This window comes from Strongylocentrotus purpuratus, unplaced genomic scaffold (assembly GCF_000002235.5).
Source record: "Strongylocentrotus purpuratus isolate Spur 01 unplaced genomic scaffold, Spur_5.0 spur5_scaffold_13, whole genome shotgun sequence".
NCBI lineage: Eukaryota > Metazoa > Echinodermata > Echinoidea > Camarodonta > Strongylocentrotidae > Strongylocentrotus > Strongylocentrotus purpuratus.
Window position 1 is genome coordinate 22,035,599 of NW_022145598.1, and position 18,998 is coordinate 22,054,596.

The window sequence follows — 18,998 nt, forward strand, 5'->3', positions numbered from 1 at the left end:
CTACAGGTTCTCAACCTTCCGACCGACGAGCGCATCTTCGTGGTGGCTGCTGCCCTCAAGGCTGGCTACACAATCGACAAGCTTTACGAGCTGACCCGAATCGACCCCTGGTTCCTCCACAAGTTCAACAACATCATCAACTGCACCACGGCCCTAGAGGCATCTCCCATAGAGCCTTCGAAGGAACTCATACTCCAGGCGAAGAAGTTGGGATTCTCGGATAAGCAGATCTCTAAATGCGTCCTGAGGTTTGTTTCCTTGATCTTCCATGTGGTTGCTTTCTCGAAGAGAGATAAATCCAGAAATAGAATTTATTTGACCTCTTAGGGTACTGTCCAAATGTCTTGCCGCAAAGAAGTTGGGTTTCTCGGATATGCAAATCTCTAAATGCGTCCTGAGGTTTGTTTTTTGGATCTTCCATGAACAGTCAAACCTGTCTATAAAGACCACCTAAAGGGAAACAGACAAAGTGGCCACTGTAGACAGGTGGCCTGTCAGGACAGGTTCTACAACACACATTTCTCTCTCTCATGGGAGACAAAATGCATGCCCGCTATAGACAGCTGGTCTTTATAGAGAGGTGGTCACTAAGGCAGGTTTGACTGTAGTTGCTTTCTTGAGAAGAGATAAATCCAGAATTATAATTTATTTGACCTCTTAGGGTATTGTCCAAATCTCTAGCCAGTGTAGATGAATTTATTTGATTTATAGTTTTATTTTTATGACAATGTGGTTGAGTGTTTAGGTAACATGACATTTTAAATGCTTTTCACATGATTGCCTATAAGGAACTGGCATTGTCAGGTATGTAGTAAAGGATATCTATATATTTATTGCTTAAATTTTGAAAAATGTGATTATTAAAACTTTACACAAACAATATATTGGTTTGCCTAGTCCAGCAGTTAAATAGGTGTTTTCAAAGTCAATCAGAGATACTTATTTGTAACCCTTTGAAATTGGCTATATTGATGGATTTAACATTTAAGCCACCATAACTTGGAATATGCTTTAATTTCTAGCACTGAGCTAGCAATCCGCACACTTCGACAGAGCTACGGTCTGAAGCCGTTTGTGAAGCAGATTGACACGGTCGCTGCCGAGTGGCCCGCCAGCACCAACTATCTCTACCTGACCTACAACGGCGACACTCACGACCTGGACTTTCCTGGAGGTCACGTGATGGTGATCGGGTCGGGGGTATACCGCATCGGTAGCAGCGTGGAGTTTGATTGGTGCGCTGTTCGATGCATCACTGAAATGAGAAATGTAAGGAACTTAACATTCTTACAGGCGGGTTTTAAAGGCCTGATAAAAACCTGATTTAAATCGGTTTCCAGATTTTTTTGATTTTTTCCCAATTCTTTTTTTTTTTTTTTTCCTAATTTTTTTTTCTCCCGATTTTCCTGATTTTTCCCTTATTTTCCCTATTCTTCCCTATTATTTCCCAATTTTTCTTACTCTAAAGGGGGGAATGTTGTTTGATGCCATTTTTCCCCCTAATCCTCTTCTATCTTGCTTTAGTGCTCACTATCACCCCTGGTTTTGGTGAAAGCCACAGATTTTGAGTAGATGCTCTCATGACTTTTTTGTAGCATATAAACAGACACTTTTCCCCCTGTTTTTTCTTTGAAATGTCAGTTTAGCAAGATTCTGTCATAAGACACTCATTATGCATGATATTTGGACTGGATTTGGGTTCTGTTACAATTATGGAATTAACTGTGGAATTCCAAAAGAAATTGTCACTTTTTGGTCTGGAATCTTAGTCTGAAGTATAGCTAAAAATATGTGCATCATTGGTAATCAGCATCATTGGAAGACCATCTTTTAGCATCATGGTGAAATGCAACCCTGAGACCATTCACATAGACTCTAACATGTGTGATTGTCTCTGCTTTAAGAAGATTTATATTTATGCAGAGAATAATGATGCTCTTTACCATGTAGTCTGTATGTTCGTTATGGTTAATTGCAACCCGAGACAGTGTGCATGTTCTATGCCATGTGTGACCTGGGGGAGGGGGGGGGGGGTGTTTCATAAAGACTAAGATGGATCTACGTTTGACTTGAACTATGGGAGGCCATTCATGCCACTGGCTGCTCTCATCATTGGTCTCTCAATTACAATCTCTAGATATTATTTTTTCCTACAATAATGAACTTTCAAAAAATGTATATTCTGTAGATTTTTTTACCACAATTGGTAGGTCCCTTGAGAAACCAATGCCAGGAATGGTTAGAGGAACTAGTGGCAGGAACGGCCTGCCATAGTTCAAGTCCAACTTAGGTCAATGTGAGTCTTGGTTAAAACACTCCTAAGCTCTACTTCGAGGAGCTTCGAGGAGCTTTCATTGTTAATGTTATTTGTCTGTGATATGTTAATGTATTGTTATATTTTATACAAATGTGAGTCGAAAGACAATTTTTATGCCTTCCTTTTATTTTGTGCATGACAATAAAGAAATTCAACTTAGTTTAAAATGTAGAATGATTGCATCCCTTCCTCTCATCTGCATTTCTTCTTCGTCGCAGCATGGACGGAAGACCATCATGCTCAACTACAACCCTGAGACGGTGAGCACGGACTACGACATGTGCGATCGGCTCTACTTTGACGAGATCTCTTTCGAGACGGTGATGGACATCTACGAGAGCGAGGATCCCACCGGTATCGTCCTCTCCATGGGAGGCCAGCTACCCAACAACATCGCTATGGCTCTGCATAGGCAACAGGTGAGTGGAGATGGTGCACATGATCCATTTGATCAATATGTTGATTCCATTCACACAGTTGTCCAATTTTTTATAACCGCCTAATAGAAACCTATGAAATATTTTTAAATGAAGGAAAGCTTATATTTCTTGTTGGCATTCAATTTGAATTCATTGATTGTGAACTTAAATTGCCAAACACGACTTGTATTCAAGTTGCTCATGCGTTTGTATATAGAGGGCAGCACACAGATGTACACAAAGGAGCGTAATACCCGTTGGCTTAGTGTTATGTAGTGATTGCCAAGTTGCCTACTTCACGAATGACTATATACCCACGCATGAACATCTTTAAGATGAACTATGACATGAGAACCAAAAGTCACAATAAAGAGTGTTTTTTTCACACAAGATTCAATCAATTATGTTTTTACTGTCTTTTGATGTCTGTCACTCATTTATTTTTCGCCCGTAGTGTCGTATTCTGGGTTCCTCCCCCGAGTCGATCGACAACGCGGAGAATCGATTCAAGTTCTCTCGCATGCTGGATCTGATTGGGCTCAACCAGCCACAGTGGAAGGAACTCACCGACATACAGGTAAGATCTTTGCATAGACAATACTCCCCAGGGAGCAGAGCGTGTGCACTATCATGTGTAATGTGGATTTGTAATAGAATCAAGTAGCCAGAGTAATAATATTTACAATGTAACGCACTTAAAAACGTAGTATTAAAGCTTATCTGCCGTAGTTTATAGGAGGGATTAGAATGCCCTGCAAGGTCACTGGACAGGTGGTTATCTCATCAACTCAGCTCTCAGTTAACATAAGAAAAAGAGGATCATGGGGGACCAATGGTCACCGATTAGGCATTGTTTGTTATATAGAGGGCGCAAGTAGCTACAAGTAGTGCAGTGGGCCTTTAAGCGCTACAACAAGTGTGGCTATTATCAGGGAATAGTACAGTGAGATCTGATTTAGCAATCATCTGATAGTCAAGTCAAGTCAAGTCAATAATGGTTTTATTAAAAAACAATGCCTCGCAGCCAAAATGCTGAATTGTGCATGTTTACATGTATACATGAGCTTCATTACATAACATTATATTTCATTTGTTACAATCATTCATTCAAACAGTATTGGTAACATTTAACAGTATTAATGTGTAACATTTAAAATCAATCACTATGTATTATTTACCCTTTTAAAATCTATTAAACTTCACAATAGTAATAACAATAATTGATCAAAAGCAATACAATACATAACATACAAATAAGTAAAAAGCTAATACTGAAATTATTGCACCTGTGTCTTTAACAATTCATATTCATTGAAAATTAAGAGTCAGCAAAATGTTGCTCTATGTTGCCTTTTCATCAATGGTAAGTACATAATTATAAATTGATGTCTCTGTAAAAAGATAAACATATTCCAGAGTGGGTTGTAAAACATGGTTTCCTACGTTAAAACTAAATCATAGTTGGGTATGTATTAAAACATTAGATAATGATAAAGATATTTATCAAATATTGTACCCCCACCCTTCTACCCTTTGAATAGTGTTTTTTCATTAAATTTTTTTTTTTCTCGAAAAGCCTGCACAGAAAAACCATTTCCCTATCGTGTCATTCGAAAGTTTGCTTCATATACAGGTTTATGCTGTAGTTTATTTAAGAGACTTATAAAGGGTTTAGGGTTCACATCCCATCTCATTTTTTGTGAGGTGCTGCCCATGAACGCAAGACACACACAATGACCTGAAAGATACAGTCAAATCGTCTATAGCGACCGTCCATGGAAAACACAAAAAGTGATCTTTATAGACAGGCAGTCTTTTTAGACAAGTTCCTTTAGTCCATGTTTCAATGAGAAACCGTGTTCAAGGGAAACAAAAAATGTGGCCTTTGTAGACAGGTGGTCACTGAAGCAGGTTTGATTGTATCCCTAATCTCTCTTTTCTTATCTTCCAGGCTGCCAAGGAGTTCTGCCAGAGGGTCGGCTACCCGTGCCTGGTGCGACCGTCGTACGTCTTGAGCGGTGCTGCCATGAATGTGGCCCACACTCCCGACAACCTTGAGGGATACCTCAGCAGTGCCGTAGCGCTCGGCAAGGATCATCCCGTCGTTATCTCAAAGTTCATCCAGGAAGCCAAGGTAAGTTACTGTAAAGACTCGTTTACACTAGACGTGGTAAACTGCTTTTAAAAAACACTAGCAAAAGATTTTTAAAACTGTTTTATGTGTGAACGTGTAAAAGGAAAAAAGGAAGCTGTACACTTACCTGTGTGTCAAAAGGTCTAGAAACATGATGCACACTACTCTTATAAAGAAAAGATACAATGTGATTTGCATTTTTTTTTCAATTGCTTTGGAAATTTGAATTATCCCCTCTTCTGAAGTAAAGTTTTTAGAAAGTGGCTTACATGTAAATATTCAAGTTATCAAGGGATATGATGAAATGGCCTACTAGTCAGCTCTTTGTTTTTATGTACAAACTAATTCTGAAGAAACCTAGTTCAAAACCGAGTCTCGTCTTCAGGATGGAGACGTTAAAGGTCTGTCCACGGATGTAGTTGATAATTGATTGAAACACATCTATAAAAGCAAAATTACAAGTTTCTTCAATTTTTCTCCATGTTGCAGGAAATTGATGTGGACGCTGTTGCTCAGGATGGTAAGATCGTTGCCATAGCGATCTCGGAGCACGTGGAGAATGCCGGAGTTCACTCTGGAGACGCCACCCTGGTGACACCTCCGCAGGATCTGAACCAAGAGACGATCGACAAGATAACGGCCATCACTGCGGCCATCGGAGCAAGTCTAGAGGTTAACGGCCCATACAATCTACAGCTCATCGCAAAGGTAAGAGTCATTTATAAAGTTGTACTGTTGTCGAAGAAGTCAGGTGGTGTTCTGATAAGTACTTTCACTTGATATTAGAAAGAAATATAGATCTTTGTCCATCATTAATTAATAGGGACTTTTAGATTTGCACGTAGCTACAAGTAGTACAGTCCCGCTTTAAAGAAGAATAATTAGAAGTGAATTTTGAACCACCTGTATTTTGCCTCCACCCACAGGACAATCAACTGAAGGTGATAGAATGCAACCTGAGAGTTTCCCGTTCCTTCCCCTTCGTCTCAAAGACCTTGGACGTTGACCTGATCGCCTTGGCAACAAAGATCATCTTAGGTATTCCGGTGGAAGCCCTCGGCAAGCTGAATGGCACAGGCAGGGTGGGGGTCAAGGTAAGCAAGACAGCATCAATGTATGCGTAACTAAATCGGTCAATGTGAAATTTTTACCATGTAGTAATGTCCAAACTTCTATAGCGACCACCTTTGTAGAAAGAATACATCTATCTGCTTGTCACAAACCCTATTTTGACTCGTAAGATAACTGCTTCTCATTGATACATATTGACCATCTGTCTATTGGGACCACCATCTGTAATCTTTCTCGTACAGCGATGGGAAGAAATGGCATTTTTATGCCTCCGTTACGAAGTAGCCGGAGGCATTATGTTTTCGGGTTGTCCGTCCGTCCGTACGTACGTACGTCCCGTTCTCGTGATCGCGTTATCTGAAGAACCGATTCATGGATTCCTGCCAAACTTTGGTCATGTATGTATCTTGCAGAGCCGATGAACTGATTAGATTTTGGGGTCACGAGGTCAAAGGTCACAGGGCTCATTATGTATGCAATAACAGCTCGTGATCGCGTTATCTGAAGAACTGATTGATGGATTCCTGCCAAACTTAGGTCATGTATGTATCTTGCAGAGACGATGAACTGATTAGATTTTGGGGTCACGAGGTCAAAGGTCAAAGGTCACAGGGCTCATTATGTATGCTGAAACAGCTCGTGATCGCGTTATCTGAAGAACCGATTGATGGATTCCTGCCAAACTTAGGTCATGTATGTTACTTGCAGAGCCGATGAACTGATTAAATTTTGGGGTCATGAGGTCAAGGTCAAAGGTCATGCGGCTCATTATGCATGCAAAAATAGCTTGTGATCGCATTATCATTAGAACAGATTGATGGATTCCTCCCAAACTTAGATCATGTATGTATCTTGCAGAGCCAATGAACTGAGTAGATTCTTGGGTCATGAGGTCAAAGGTCAAAGGTCATGAACTCATTATGTATGCAAAAATAGCTTGTGAACGCATTCTCATTAGAACTGACAGATGGATTACTATTTAACTCGGGACATCTTGCAGAGCCAATGAACTGAGTAGATGTTAGGGTCATGTGGTCAAAGATCAAAGGGTCATATATGTATATGAGAAATTGCTTGTAATCACAATATTCTGAGAACCTGTAAATGGATTACAATTGAACTTGAATTTGAACAATTTCTTCTGTTTTGGTTTGTAAAATTGCTCTATGACGGAGGCATCATTTCGACTGCGCGCAGTCGAAGTTCCATCTAGTTGTTATTGCTATATATGGTAGAAAGTATATCACCCCACCGTACAACAGTTTTATCAATCAGTGGAAACATCGCACCAGTTGTGCCCTGCAAAATTTTAACCAAATTGTCCTTATATTGTGCAAGTGATTGAGCTGCCGGCCATTCCTGCTTAAGATGAATATTTCCTATTTCAAGCATTCAAACTAATGTTTTGAACCCTAGATTACCCTTGTTCGTAAATCATTCAAATTACGCAGGGTTTTCATTTATCCTTGGGAGATTATTTTTGTTGTGGAAGGGTTGCGACCTTCGACTCGTTACCATCTGTTAAATACCATCGTCTCTCCATCTTACCACCAGGTAAGCCAATTCTACCTCTAGATTACCCTTTTCTTGCTTTGTAAGGCAAATTTATTTATCCTTGGGAGATTATTTTTGTTGTGGAAGGTTCGCGACCTTTCACTCATTACCGTCTGTAAATCATTGTCTCTCCATCTTATCACCAGGTACCCCTTTTCTCAGCTCTCTTTCCTTTTATTTATCCTTCCCCTTCTTCTGACTCACCTCACCTCAATTTAATATTTGATTGTAATTTAATTTAATTTAATTCAATTCAATTAATTTAATTTTGATCTATTTAATTTTAATGAAATTTTAATTGCCAGGTCCCGCAGTTCTCCTTCTCCCGTCTGGCCGGTGCGGACATGCTCCTGGGTGTCGAGATGGCGAGCACAGGCGAGGTGGCGTGCTTTGGTGAAGACCGGTTCGAAGCTTACATGAAGGCCATGCTCAGCACAGGATTCCGTATCCCCAAGAATAACATCCTCCTCTCGATAGGAAGCTACAAGGTATAGGAACCCGTCTTCAGTGATTAGTATTTTTGTTACAAAGTATTTGGCATCACCTGTGCCAGACAATAGGCCATTTTTATAATGTAAGCAAATTTATACTTACCGGTAAAGAGAAGGTTGAGTTCTGGGAAGAGGTGAAAAATAATTTGTGAGCGTTATCATTGTTTTGATGCGAATGTGGAAGAACTTCAGAAAAAAAGTGTTTCCTGAAAATCATGGCTCTTCAAATGCCTTCATGTTCTAAGTATAACAAGTAACAGCTTAAAAATGAGCCTGATTTATGCCTTATGTTTGTGTAGTCCCACATACATCTTTCTGTGTACAGTGCCTGTTACTTTACCAAGACTGGACCAAATTCCTTATCATTTTGATGACTCCAGAAACTTACGTATGTTAGAGGCGAGGACCTCTAACAAGCAACTTGAGGCCCCTATTAACCCTTACTGTACTGGGCTATTTTGAGCACCCTCTGACTGGGGGGGGGGGGGGGGGGGCTGGGAGGCCCCCCCCCCCCCATGATCTCGGCCGTCGAATGTCCGATGAAATCGAAAATTTGCATATTTGTAGATATTTACGTAAGGAACAAGACGGTATAATTAGTTTTTTCCTAATATGCAAATTTTTGTCGTTATAGCCTAATTAATTATGCAAAATGCTAATTTTATGCATTTTACAGAAAACTCTACAAATTTGTCCGTAGACTTGTGAAGAATCTTGAAAATGTATTGAATAGATGTTTCCTTCATCTCAAATTCATGAGGTTTCATTATTTTTATGATATTTGAAAATACATAGGTTAATTTGCATAATTTATGAATACGCATTCATGAATATCATATCTGGAACTATATTTAGGGAACTAGGATCATTACAAAAATTGTCAGACTCCACTTTTTGAATGTTTTAACTCATTATTTATATGAAACATTTCTACTAACACAAAATAGTTATTTGATGTAATTAATAATGATAATTTATGCAAATTTGATGCGATTTTCAACTATTTATTTTTATTATGTATTTTATTGTTTTTTATTTCTCATTATATCTATTGTTTTATTTCTAATGTATTCTTTTGTTCTGGAATACATCAAGTTACTCTGAGAAACATATAAAAGCAATTTGATATCAATTCATATCTTCACATTTCTGCTTGTACATGAATATATTCAATTATAGCACTTTTTTGATGACATGCGCATACTAATTGTTATGTAACACCTTACAGGTATATCCGATTTTGACGAAAATGGTATCAAAATGTGTGCAAGACTTGAGGGAAAAAAGTCATGAAACGACAATTCAAAATTCCAAGCGGTTGCAGCGCGATCTCCGAAAATGTCGAGGGGGGGGGCCTCCCAGGCCCCCCCCCCCCCCTAGTACAGTAAGGGTTAAGGAACACACAATATTACATTAAATTACATTGGAACACTGTTTTTATCAGGACAAAAATTAGAAAAAACAAACTTTCAATCGAACTTACTTTGTGTTTCAGGGGAAAATGGAACTTCTTCCTGCCGTGAGAACACTGGCTGCAATGAACTACAGCCTGTATGCCAGCATAGGTACAGCTGACTTCTACAATGAACACGGCATCAAGGTAAGCGTAACTTGACTGGGTTTTGGTGGTGGTGGTGGTGGTAGAGGGATGTAGAGGGGGGGGGGGGGTAGCTGGTCATAATTGTGGTGGTAGTGCAGGGGATGAAGGGGTACCTGGTGGTGGTGATGGGGGTAAGGATTCCGACGAGCGGCGAATAAAAATGAGTGGTCAAAAAGTGGACACGAGGGTGTTCATTGCTGATGAAACTGACCAATGACAAGGGTTGCAATCAATGACTCAGTTATGTTGGTGGTAGTGGTGGTAGGGGAGGGGGGGGAGGGGTTAGCTGGTCATAATTATGCTGATAGTTACAGGGGGGCGGGGTGACTACCTGCTGATGGGGTGGTGATGGTGGTAAGGAGGAGCTGCGAATCAAAATGAGAAGTCGCAAAGTGAACCTGAGGGTGTTTATTGCTGATAAATGAGAAGGGCTACAATGGAAGTGATGAAAATTTTAGAAGTCTTTCACTCGCCGGGCTTAGAAGATTTCTTCTACCTCCAATTCAGGCTACCTGTATTAAGAAAACATCACCTTAATTATGGTATTTATATATTCAGTTATAAAGACAACCTAAGATATTAAATCACACATCTTTCATACCTCTTCCCCTCAGATCAAGCCAGTCGACTGGCCTTTTGAAGAGGAGACGCCTGAGCAGAAGAAAGCCAACGGCGACGCCCCTTTGAGCATGATGGACTACCTCTCGGAGAAGCACTTTGACATGGTCATCAATCTACCAATGAGGAACAGCGGAGCCCGTAGAGCCTCGTCGTTCATCACCAGGGGATACCGGACCCGACGCATGGCCATCGATAAGGAGATTCCGCTCATTACGGACATCAAGAAAGCTAAGATGTTCATTGAGGTGAGCAATTATGTTGACAAATGCCTCAGTCATGCCTTTGCATATTTGGCTTGCGTATCACTGCATATTTATGGCAAGCCGTTTTAACATTTATTCCTATTTCTTGATATCAAGAAATAGTTTTCTGTTGTAAAGCAATGGTAATTCTTGATATCAAGAATTTGATTTCTTGATATCAAGAATACGATTTCTTGATATCAAGAAATACGAATAAATGTTAAAACGGCTTGCCATTAATATGCAGCAACACGCAAGCCAAATACGCAAGTGTGTGACTGAGGCATAAGAGCACACATTTCTATTTTATTTGACTTTGATGCCCACCATACATTATTTTCTACTCAGTGGGTACTGTCTTTGCAAAATAGATTTGTACATGCTGGATAGTTGGGGGCTAAGTGAAGTATGTCGGGTTTAAGAATCTTATCGTGCTGTGTTTGTTTTTATACTCTCGTGGTAAATTAACAATGATCGTTAATCATTCATCTCCTCATGACTTCTTTCAGGCTTTGCGTCGCATTGGAGGTGCTCCACGCATGAAGACCCACATCGACTGTCTCACCTCCAACCGGACGATACGTCTCCCGGGTCTCATCGACGTCCACGTGCATCTCCGAGAACCGGGAGCCACGCACAAGGAGGACTTTGCCTCTGGTACGGCCGCAGCTTTGGCTGGAGGAATCACGATGGTCGGTGCCATGCCTAACACGACGCCGTCCATCACTGACCAGTCCTCGTTCCAACTTGTCAAGAAGGTAAACGGAGGAGAAAGTTGATTTGACCCTGTTGGAAGTGAAAAATGAAAAAGATTACTTACATATCAAAGTAAAGCTTATAAGCCATATATTATAATGATATCATCCCATGCCATTTTAGTATCTTTTAGAAGTAGCAGCTCTCTGAAAAGTCCAAATCAAAAGCTTTGAAAATCAGATGTTGTAGATCTAAGAAGTAGCTATCGACTTGATGACATCATCTTATATGGAGTATGCATATTCACAAGACTTTGCATTAAATAGGCACAGCTCTTCCCCTCAGCTATATGTGACTATGCCACCTATGTTAGATCAGGTCCGGAAGATTTCAATGAGGTCCTGATCATCAGTACCTCATTTTTTTTCAGAAGGAACGTTCCTGCCCCAATGCTTCTTAGCTGTATGGTCCTCATGATGGCACTCTCTGAATTACCTTGTTCTTTCCTCAAAGACTCCTTTAAAATGAAATGTTTGTTTTAGCTCTGTTTGCTCTTCTCCATTCACTATTGTTCACCAATCTACTTTACGATTTGAACGTTCACAGCTTGCTCAACTCGGGGCCAGATGTGACTACGCCATCTATGTCGGAGCGGGACCTGATAACTTCAACGAGCTCCCGATCATCGGTAACGCCGCCATGGGGATGAAGATGTACCTCAACAAGACATTCACATCACTCAGATTGGACAGTGTATCGACTTGGATTGAGGTATTGACTCTTGTGTTTAATACCGTTTGCCATTTACCATGCCCAAATCTATTGATATAGCAATAAACCTATTTAATTAGACAATGTACTCCTTTGTGTTACCTCAACAAGACATTCACATCACTCAGGTTGGACAGTGTATCAACTTGGATTGAGGTATTGATTCTTGTGTTACTGTTTGCAGTTTAAAGTGCCCAAATCTATTAATATAACAATAATAAATTTATTATTTTTAATTTGGCATCACCTGTGCCTGGGAGGCGAAAAGCGAACTGAATCATAAACCATCGGGTCTCTCCTCCCCCGTTTAACTGCTTGGGGCTGTAAAGGTGAACCGCTACACAGGGCCTCCATTTAACATCCTATCTAAGGGACGGTGCGTTTTCCACTTAACATAGCCTTTGTTACCTCTCATCTTGTTAGATTTGAAGTGAAGGTTGAGTACTGGTAAAAGTGAAAGTAATATGTGAGTTTTCTCAATCTCTTTTGCTTTTATTTGGGAGAATGCCACATGGTAAGAATTCATTCTAAAATGCTCTGCATTTAAAATGGCTCAAATTTTGCTGCTGTGTTCAGTGCTTAGAATGGTCTTTGTTTCTACCAAATTTAGTGACCATAATAAGCCAGTTCATGGATACAATGTGCGCATGGGCAGATAAAGGTCATTTGTACCAAAAAGGTAAAACCCACAGAGATGAATACTGGATATGGGCTCATGAAAGTTATGTAACATTATTCATTTATGCACCAACGGTACATTCTAAGATACGCAGGTCGAAGTATTCTTTTCAAGAGGGCAAACAAAAGGTATTCATGAAGCACATCTAGGTTGGCAGTTATTATTCTAAGATGCGCAAAGTGGAACTTCTTCCATGTGTAAAAGGTCTGTGGATATTTGGGGTCATTTGTACCATTGTGCTATCTGTAAACTCCCTTATTCAATCATGGCATGTACATCTGTTTTCACAGCATCTTCAAAACTGGCCTCGTCACCTGCCCCTGGTAGCCCATGCTGAGGGAAGAACAACCGCAGCTATCCTCTTCATTGCTCAGTCTCTCAACAGACCCATACACATCGCGCATGTCGCCAGGAGAGAGGAGGTCGGTTCACATATCGTTTTTTATAAAATAACCTCCTAACATCTTGTTTCTTTGTCATTCTTTAAAACTTTATTTTGTTGGAAAACTCACATTTCCTTAACCTGCATATAACGGTTACGATTGATCCAAAGCCAGAGCTGCCAACCAGTACGATTTTATCGTATTTCGTACAATTTTTTTAGAAGTAAATACGACAGTGTGTGTGAGGGTGTGTGTGTGTGTGCCCAACACATTCTCATAGCCCATTCTCTCTTGTAAAGTATCCGACAAGTATTTAACATCGGCAATTTGGGAATGTTCATTGGTTCATCGAACTTATCAGTCGTGACAAAATCATGCTTATTCAACCATTCGTCCATTAAAAAATTACTTCCTGTATGTAGGAACTTATGCAAAAAAAAATTTCATTTATCGTTTTTCTAACAGTTTTTATAACACTACAGTCTATCGGGGAAAATGAGTATGGTAAAACCGGTCACTCAAAGATTTTTACTTTTTTGAAGCACAGTTTTTGTAGGGCTTCATTATTGCACCATATCACAGACACTGATAACACGTAGGGCCATGCATCTCAGATATTAACATTGTTAAACGATGCCTTTAATCTTAATTCTTAGCTCATCCCTATCTTGTATTTTGTTGTCTCTTCAGATTGAGTGCATCAGGATGGCCAAGGAATCCGGCATGCAGGTCACCTGCGAGGTCACACCTCATCACCTGTTCCTGACCGAGGATGACCTTGATGACATAGGTCATGCCAGGGGTCAGGTCAAGCCTTGTCTGGTGACTGCTGATGACCAGCAAGCATTATGGGATAACATGGACATCATTGATTGCTTTGCGACCGACCATGGTAAGCTTTCAGACATACACTTTTCGATTTTTCATCTATCTATTACCCCATAGCAGTTTTCTCATTTTCTAAATTAATCGGTTTCCTCTCCTCAAATTGTCAACAATTGATCTTATTTTCCACTCCTAAATAGTTTGTTGTTTTTTTTGCCGAAAATCCATGCGGGGAAGGACTTTCATTTAACAGCGTGCAGTTGAAGGCGCTGATTTGTGCTTGTGAACTTGTCACAAATAATAGTAACAATGTCGTTTTTAGAAGAATGTGTAAGATCATTAATGTAAATCAAAAACAGTAGAGGACCTAGGATAGAACCTTGTGGTACGCCGTGTGTAATAGAAGAAAACTTGGAGGAATCATTATTATAAACTACATATTAAAGGTAAAGACCAGTATTGGTAACGCCCCAATTTCAAAAAATGAAATGGAAGCTCTCATTACCAATCATGTGAAAGAATATGTTTTGACTAATACATGATGATAAAAAATTTGACGGGAAACCGCCTACTAATTCATATATTTGGTAAATTTATCTCTCTCATGGTCGTGTGAGAGAGATAGGGTAGTCCCATATACATCTTTCTGTGTATAGTGCTTGTAACTTTACGAAGAATGGGCCAAATTTCTTATCATTTTGATGATTCCAGAACCTTGCAGATGCTAGATGCTAGATGATCAACCTTTTCTGATCGATTCCACAACGTTTCTTTCACAATGCAATCGCATGACCATTACTGGTCTTTACCTTTAAGATCTATTAGAAAGATTACTTTTAAACCAAGATGACAGACAAATTTGAGTGTTGTTCTAGTTTTCGAGTGGTGAGTCAACACACCAATTACTGAGCCAGGCATAGTGCCATAAATCGAAACTAAAAAAAAACAAAATGTGTACCTGTGTATAAGACGCACCCGACTTTCAATTTTGTTTGGCGGCAAAAAAGTACGTCTTGTACACAGAGATTTACGGTAAGCGCTATGGTACTTATTGTTTTTAGCGCTCCTAAATATTCTATATTATTGTTATCATTACTACTTATTATTTCTGACAGCCCCCCATACGGTAGAAGAGAAGAACAGTGAGAACCCTCCCCCAGGCTTCCCAGGTCTTGAGACCATGCTACCTCTCTTACTGACGGCCGTCAATGAGGGCAGGCTCACCATTGAGGTAAATAATCTTATTATGCACCACGTGGTGTGCTGAAAGCCAGAAGTTAAAGAAGATAAAGTTGAGTTCTGGTCATGCGATTGCATTGTGAAAGAAACATTGTGGAAACAATCAGAAAAGGTTGATCTTCTAGCATATAAGTATTGGTGTGTACTGCAATGATCTGGAATCATCAAAATGATAAGAAAGTTTGGCCAAGTCTTGGTAAAGTTACAAGCACTATACACAGAAAGATGTGTGTCAAACTGTCCCATTTTTTATGATGTTACATGCTATATTTAAAATATTAAGGCATTTGAAGAGCCATGCTTTTCAGGGAACACTTTTTATCTGATGTTCTTCCACACTTGCATAATACAGTGATAAAGCTCACTAATTATTTTTCACCTCTTCCCAGAACTCTACCTTCTCTTTAAGTCTGTGTAGGATGATGTTGGTTATGTCCTTCTAGTTCTCAGCAGACAATAATGTAAATTATGTTTATATTCAACTTACAAAAAGGTATAACATAGGCACAAAAGCTCTAACTAAAAGTGACACGACAGGACTGGTTTGACATTACCATTAATCAAAGCATTCTCTGTCCCTGAACTGTACGATAATTGGTTTTAAAAAATTACAACTCGCCACAATTTGTATATAAAATAAAGAGCAGTGTCTCTGAAGTTGAAGTGGATGTAAATGAATTTTAAAAGTGCATTCTACACATTCCTACAGTGATGTCAATTTTAGTACTACTGGATGAAGCAGCCACCATGCTGTGTGTGCTGATATGAAATTGAAATCTTTAGGTGTAACTCATTTTTCAGATAGTTATTTTTAAATATATATTATTATTTCAATTTCAATTATATTGGCCAATTGTGCTTACACTTTGGAACCTACATGTAAGTATTGTCATGATACAGTCAAACCTGCTTTAGTGACTACCTGTCTACAAAGGCCACATTTGATGCTTCCCTTGAAAACGATTTCTCATTTAATCATGTACTAAAGGAACCTGTCTACAAAGACCACCTATCTACGAAGATGACTTTTTGTGTTTCCCTTGGGAGGTCGCTATAGACGGGTTTGACTGTATTCATATTTTCTCTCTCTCTCTCTCTCATTACCAATATCTAATCTTTGACCTTTGACCCGTTTCCCAGGACATAGTCCTCCGTCTCTACACAAACCCCCGGAAGATCTTCAGCCTCCCGGAGCAGAAGGAGACCTACATCGAGGTGGACCTGGACCACATCTGGACCATCCCTGAGGCCATGACCCACACCAAGAGCAAGTGGACCCCGTTTGCAGGTCGCAAGGTCAAAGGGGCGGTGCGAAGGGTCGTGCTGAGAGGAGAGCTGGCCTACGTAGATGGGCAGGTGAGGAGGGCCAAAGATCAGGGCAAAGATCTTGGGTCCTTTGTAAATTTAACCAAGAATTGAGAAAGACAAGCAAACATTGATACTGCTGGGGGGTGTTTCACAAAGATCCCTAGTCAAACTTAACTCTCAGTTGGACTTAAACATTATGGAGAGCCATTTGTAGCCTCAAATAAAATATATTCAAAAAACAAAAATTCAAGTATTTTAGACTTTTCGTAAATTCCACATCAAGAACATGAAATCTCGTTGATTATAGAAAATATGAATGATTTGAATGAACAATTTATGCCTTTTAAAATAACTTTTACAAAAAACATTTTCAAAGATGCTAACAGCTTTCCATAATTGTTAAAGTCCAACTTAGATATAAGTTCAACTTTAAGGATCTTTGTGAAACACCCCCAGGTTTCATTTTCCCTTGTTTTTTTGTCTCATTCAATCTCTATTAAGGATGTCACCCTAATGAAATCTATGGGTATACTAATAAGTTTGGTTTATATACACGCATGGAACAAATTACATTGGACTTACCATAGAACATATGACATCATATGTGCCACCATATTCAAAATTAGTATACACTGTATAAACCTTCATACATGGAATTAACATTACCTACAGAGTGTAAATGTTGTCTGTTTAGAGCCAGAAAGGTGTTGACTCTACTTCAAAAGTAGTTGAGTCAAAGCCCTTTTAGCTCCAAACAGACAATGTAAAATGTGGTGTAATATCTAGGCCATAACTTTTACTTTAACCTAAGAGATACAGTCAAACCTGCTTTAGTGAAGCATGTACAAAAGGAACCTGTACTTAAAGACCACCTGCCTATAAAGACCACTTTTTCTCGCCTCCCTTGGGTGGTCTTTATAGACAGGTTTCACTGTTTTTGGAATATTTAGGTCATACAGTTAAGGATTTCATCAACACAAAGCCAAATCTGAATGGTCCTATTATGTTTGTTCAACAGGTGGTGGTGGAACCAGGCTTTGGTAAGGACGTACGTACCATGCTGGAGGGCGTACCGACGCCCGCACCCCTGTCGGTCCAGGTTGCCCTTAACCCCCAGGTGTTGGGACAGCCCTCCTCCCGACCTACCTCACGCCCCTCCTCGCCCCACAGGCTGGGTAAAGAGGGTGAGACGCGCTTCCTGTTGCCTGCCAGGATCCATCGCCTGTCGGAATCTGGTGGTAAGAATGCCTTCAAGACATGGCTTTTCATTTCATTTTATTTTTATTTTTTATATATATTTTTTAATTTATTTATTGATTGATTGATAATGATTTATTGATTATTATTATTATTATTATTTTTTTTTTTTTTTTTTTTTTTTTGGGGGGGGGGGGGGTTCAGAATATCTGTGAGATGTCCATGTACACTAGGCCCTTGTTTAAATGTTCTTATTTTGAGGATTAAGGACACATGTTAGTTTCAAGCCATGCCTTAAGATATAGGAGGTTGCTATAGATTAATGGTTTTAATTTGAAAAAAGGCTTTAATAAGGGCATGGGGTGGTAACCGTTACCAGTTTGATTTTTTTTTGTTTTGTTTTGTTTGGATTTTTTGAGTGACATTAGCACATAATGTGTACTTATAGCTGGTTTTCTTGGCTTGACTTTTCTTCTTCAAGAAATTTTGAGTCCAACTTCCTTAAATTTCCAAATGTTTGTTTTTGTACCATGAAATTTGATGGTGGCGTGAGAGTGGAAAGAACGGAAGGTGAATCACCTAAATGGATTAAACCGTTAGCGTTTTCCATTTCCTCCAGCTGCTTGTGGGATCTACCATCCTGAGGGTGTTTCACAAAAATTCTAAGTTGGACATAAAAGTTATGGAAAGCCGTTAGCATCTTTGAAACTATTTTTTAAAAGTTATTTTAAAAGGCATAAAATGTGGATTCAAATCATTTATATTTTCTGTCATCAAGGAGATTTCATGTTCTTGATATGGAATTTATGGAAAGTCTAAAATACTTGTTTTCTTGCTTTTGAATATATTTTATTTTAAGTTTACAAATGGCTCTCCATAATGTTTACGTCCAACTTAGAGTTAAGTTCAACTTAAGATCTTTGTGAAACACCCCCTGGTCATAAAAGTACAGACTGTATACTCCAATAATAATCATCAACCCGTTTTTTTTCCATTCCAGATCCCAACCTGATGTCGCCCCCTACAAACCCCCCTCAGCCCACTAGGACCTTCTTTTCCTCGCCCCAGCAGGGCCTCATGTCCCCCTTCGGGTATGGGGATGCACCCCCTCCTCTCACCCCTGTACCCAGTGTGGCTACCGGTGGGGTCTCGTTGATGGGGAAACACATCCTCAGTGCGGCACAGATGACCAAAGAACAGGTTAATTTGTGTTTTCTTTAAAGCCCCACTGCACTACTTATAGCTGCTTGCGCCCTCTATATAGCAAACAATGCCTAATCGGTGACCATTGGTCCCCCATGATCGTCTTTTTCTTATGTTAATTGAGAGCTGATTTGATGAGATAACCACCTGCCAGTGACCTTGCAGGGAGGTCTAATCCCCCTGGCCAAACTAGTACAGACAGGCTTTAAGAAGTGTAGCTGTGTACGAAGTAAATGTATGGTTTTACC

At 39.7% G+C, this 18,998-nt stretch overlaps 1 protein-coding gene across 1 annotated transcript in view; it reads left to right on the plus strand.

Annotated features, from left to right (window-relative positions):
- LOC580997 (CAD protein) overlaps nt 1-18,998 on the plus strand; it is a 49,030-nt gene that overhangs the window by 24,663 nt on the left and 5,369 nt on the right. Inside the window, exons 15-32 of the mRNA XM_030983159.1 lie at nt 7-248; nt 1,023-1,269; nt 2,536-2,736; nt 3,191-3,313; nt 4,688-4,870; nt 5,360-5,578; nt 5,797-5,964; nt 7,801-7,983; nt 9,482-9,586; nt 10,201-10,452; nt 10,959-11,207; nt 11,752-11,916; nt 12,886-13,017; nt 13,669-13,870; nt 14,919-15,034; nt 16,183-16,398; nt 17,369-17,588; nt 18,548-18,747. Of these exons, the coding sequence (XP_030839019.1) occupies nt 7-248; nt 1,023-1,269; nt 2,536-2,736; nt 3,191-3,313; nt 4,688-4,870; nt 5,360-5,578; nt 5,797-5,964; nt 7,801-7,983; nt 9,482-9,586; nt 10,201-10,452; nt 10,959-11,207; nt 11,752-11,916; nt 12,886-13,017; nt 13,669-13,870; nt 14,919-15,034; nt 16,183-16,398; nt 17,369-17,588; nt 18,548-18,747 (3,423 nt within the window). The remainder of the gene's footprint in view (nt 1-6; nt 249-1,022; nt 1,270-2,535; nt 2,737-3,190; nt 3,314-4,687; nt 4,871-5,359; nt 5,579-5,796; nt 5,965-7,800; nt 7,984-9,481; nt 9,587-10,200; nt 10,453-10,958; nt 11,208-11,751; nt 11,917-12,885; nt 13,018-13,668; nt 13,871-14,918; nt 15,035-16,182; nt 16,399-17,368; nt 17,589-18,547; nt 18,748-18,998) is intronic.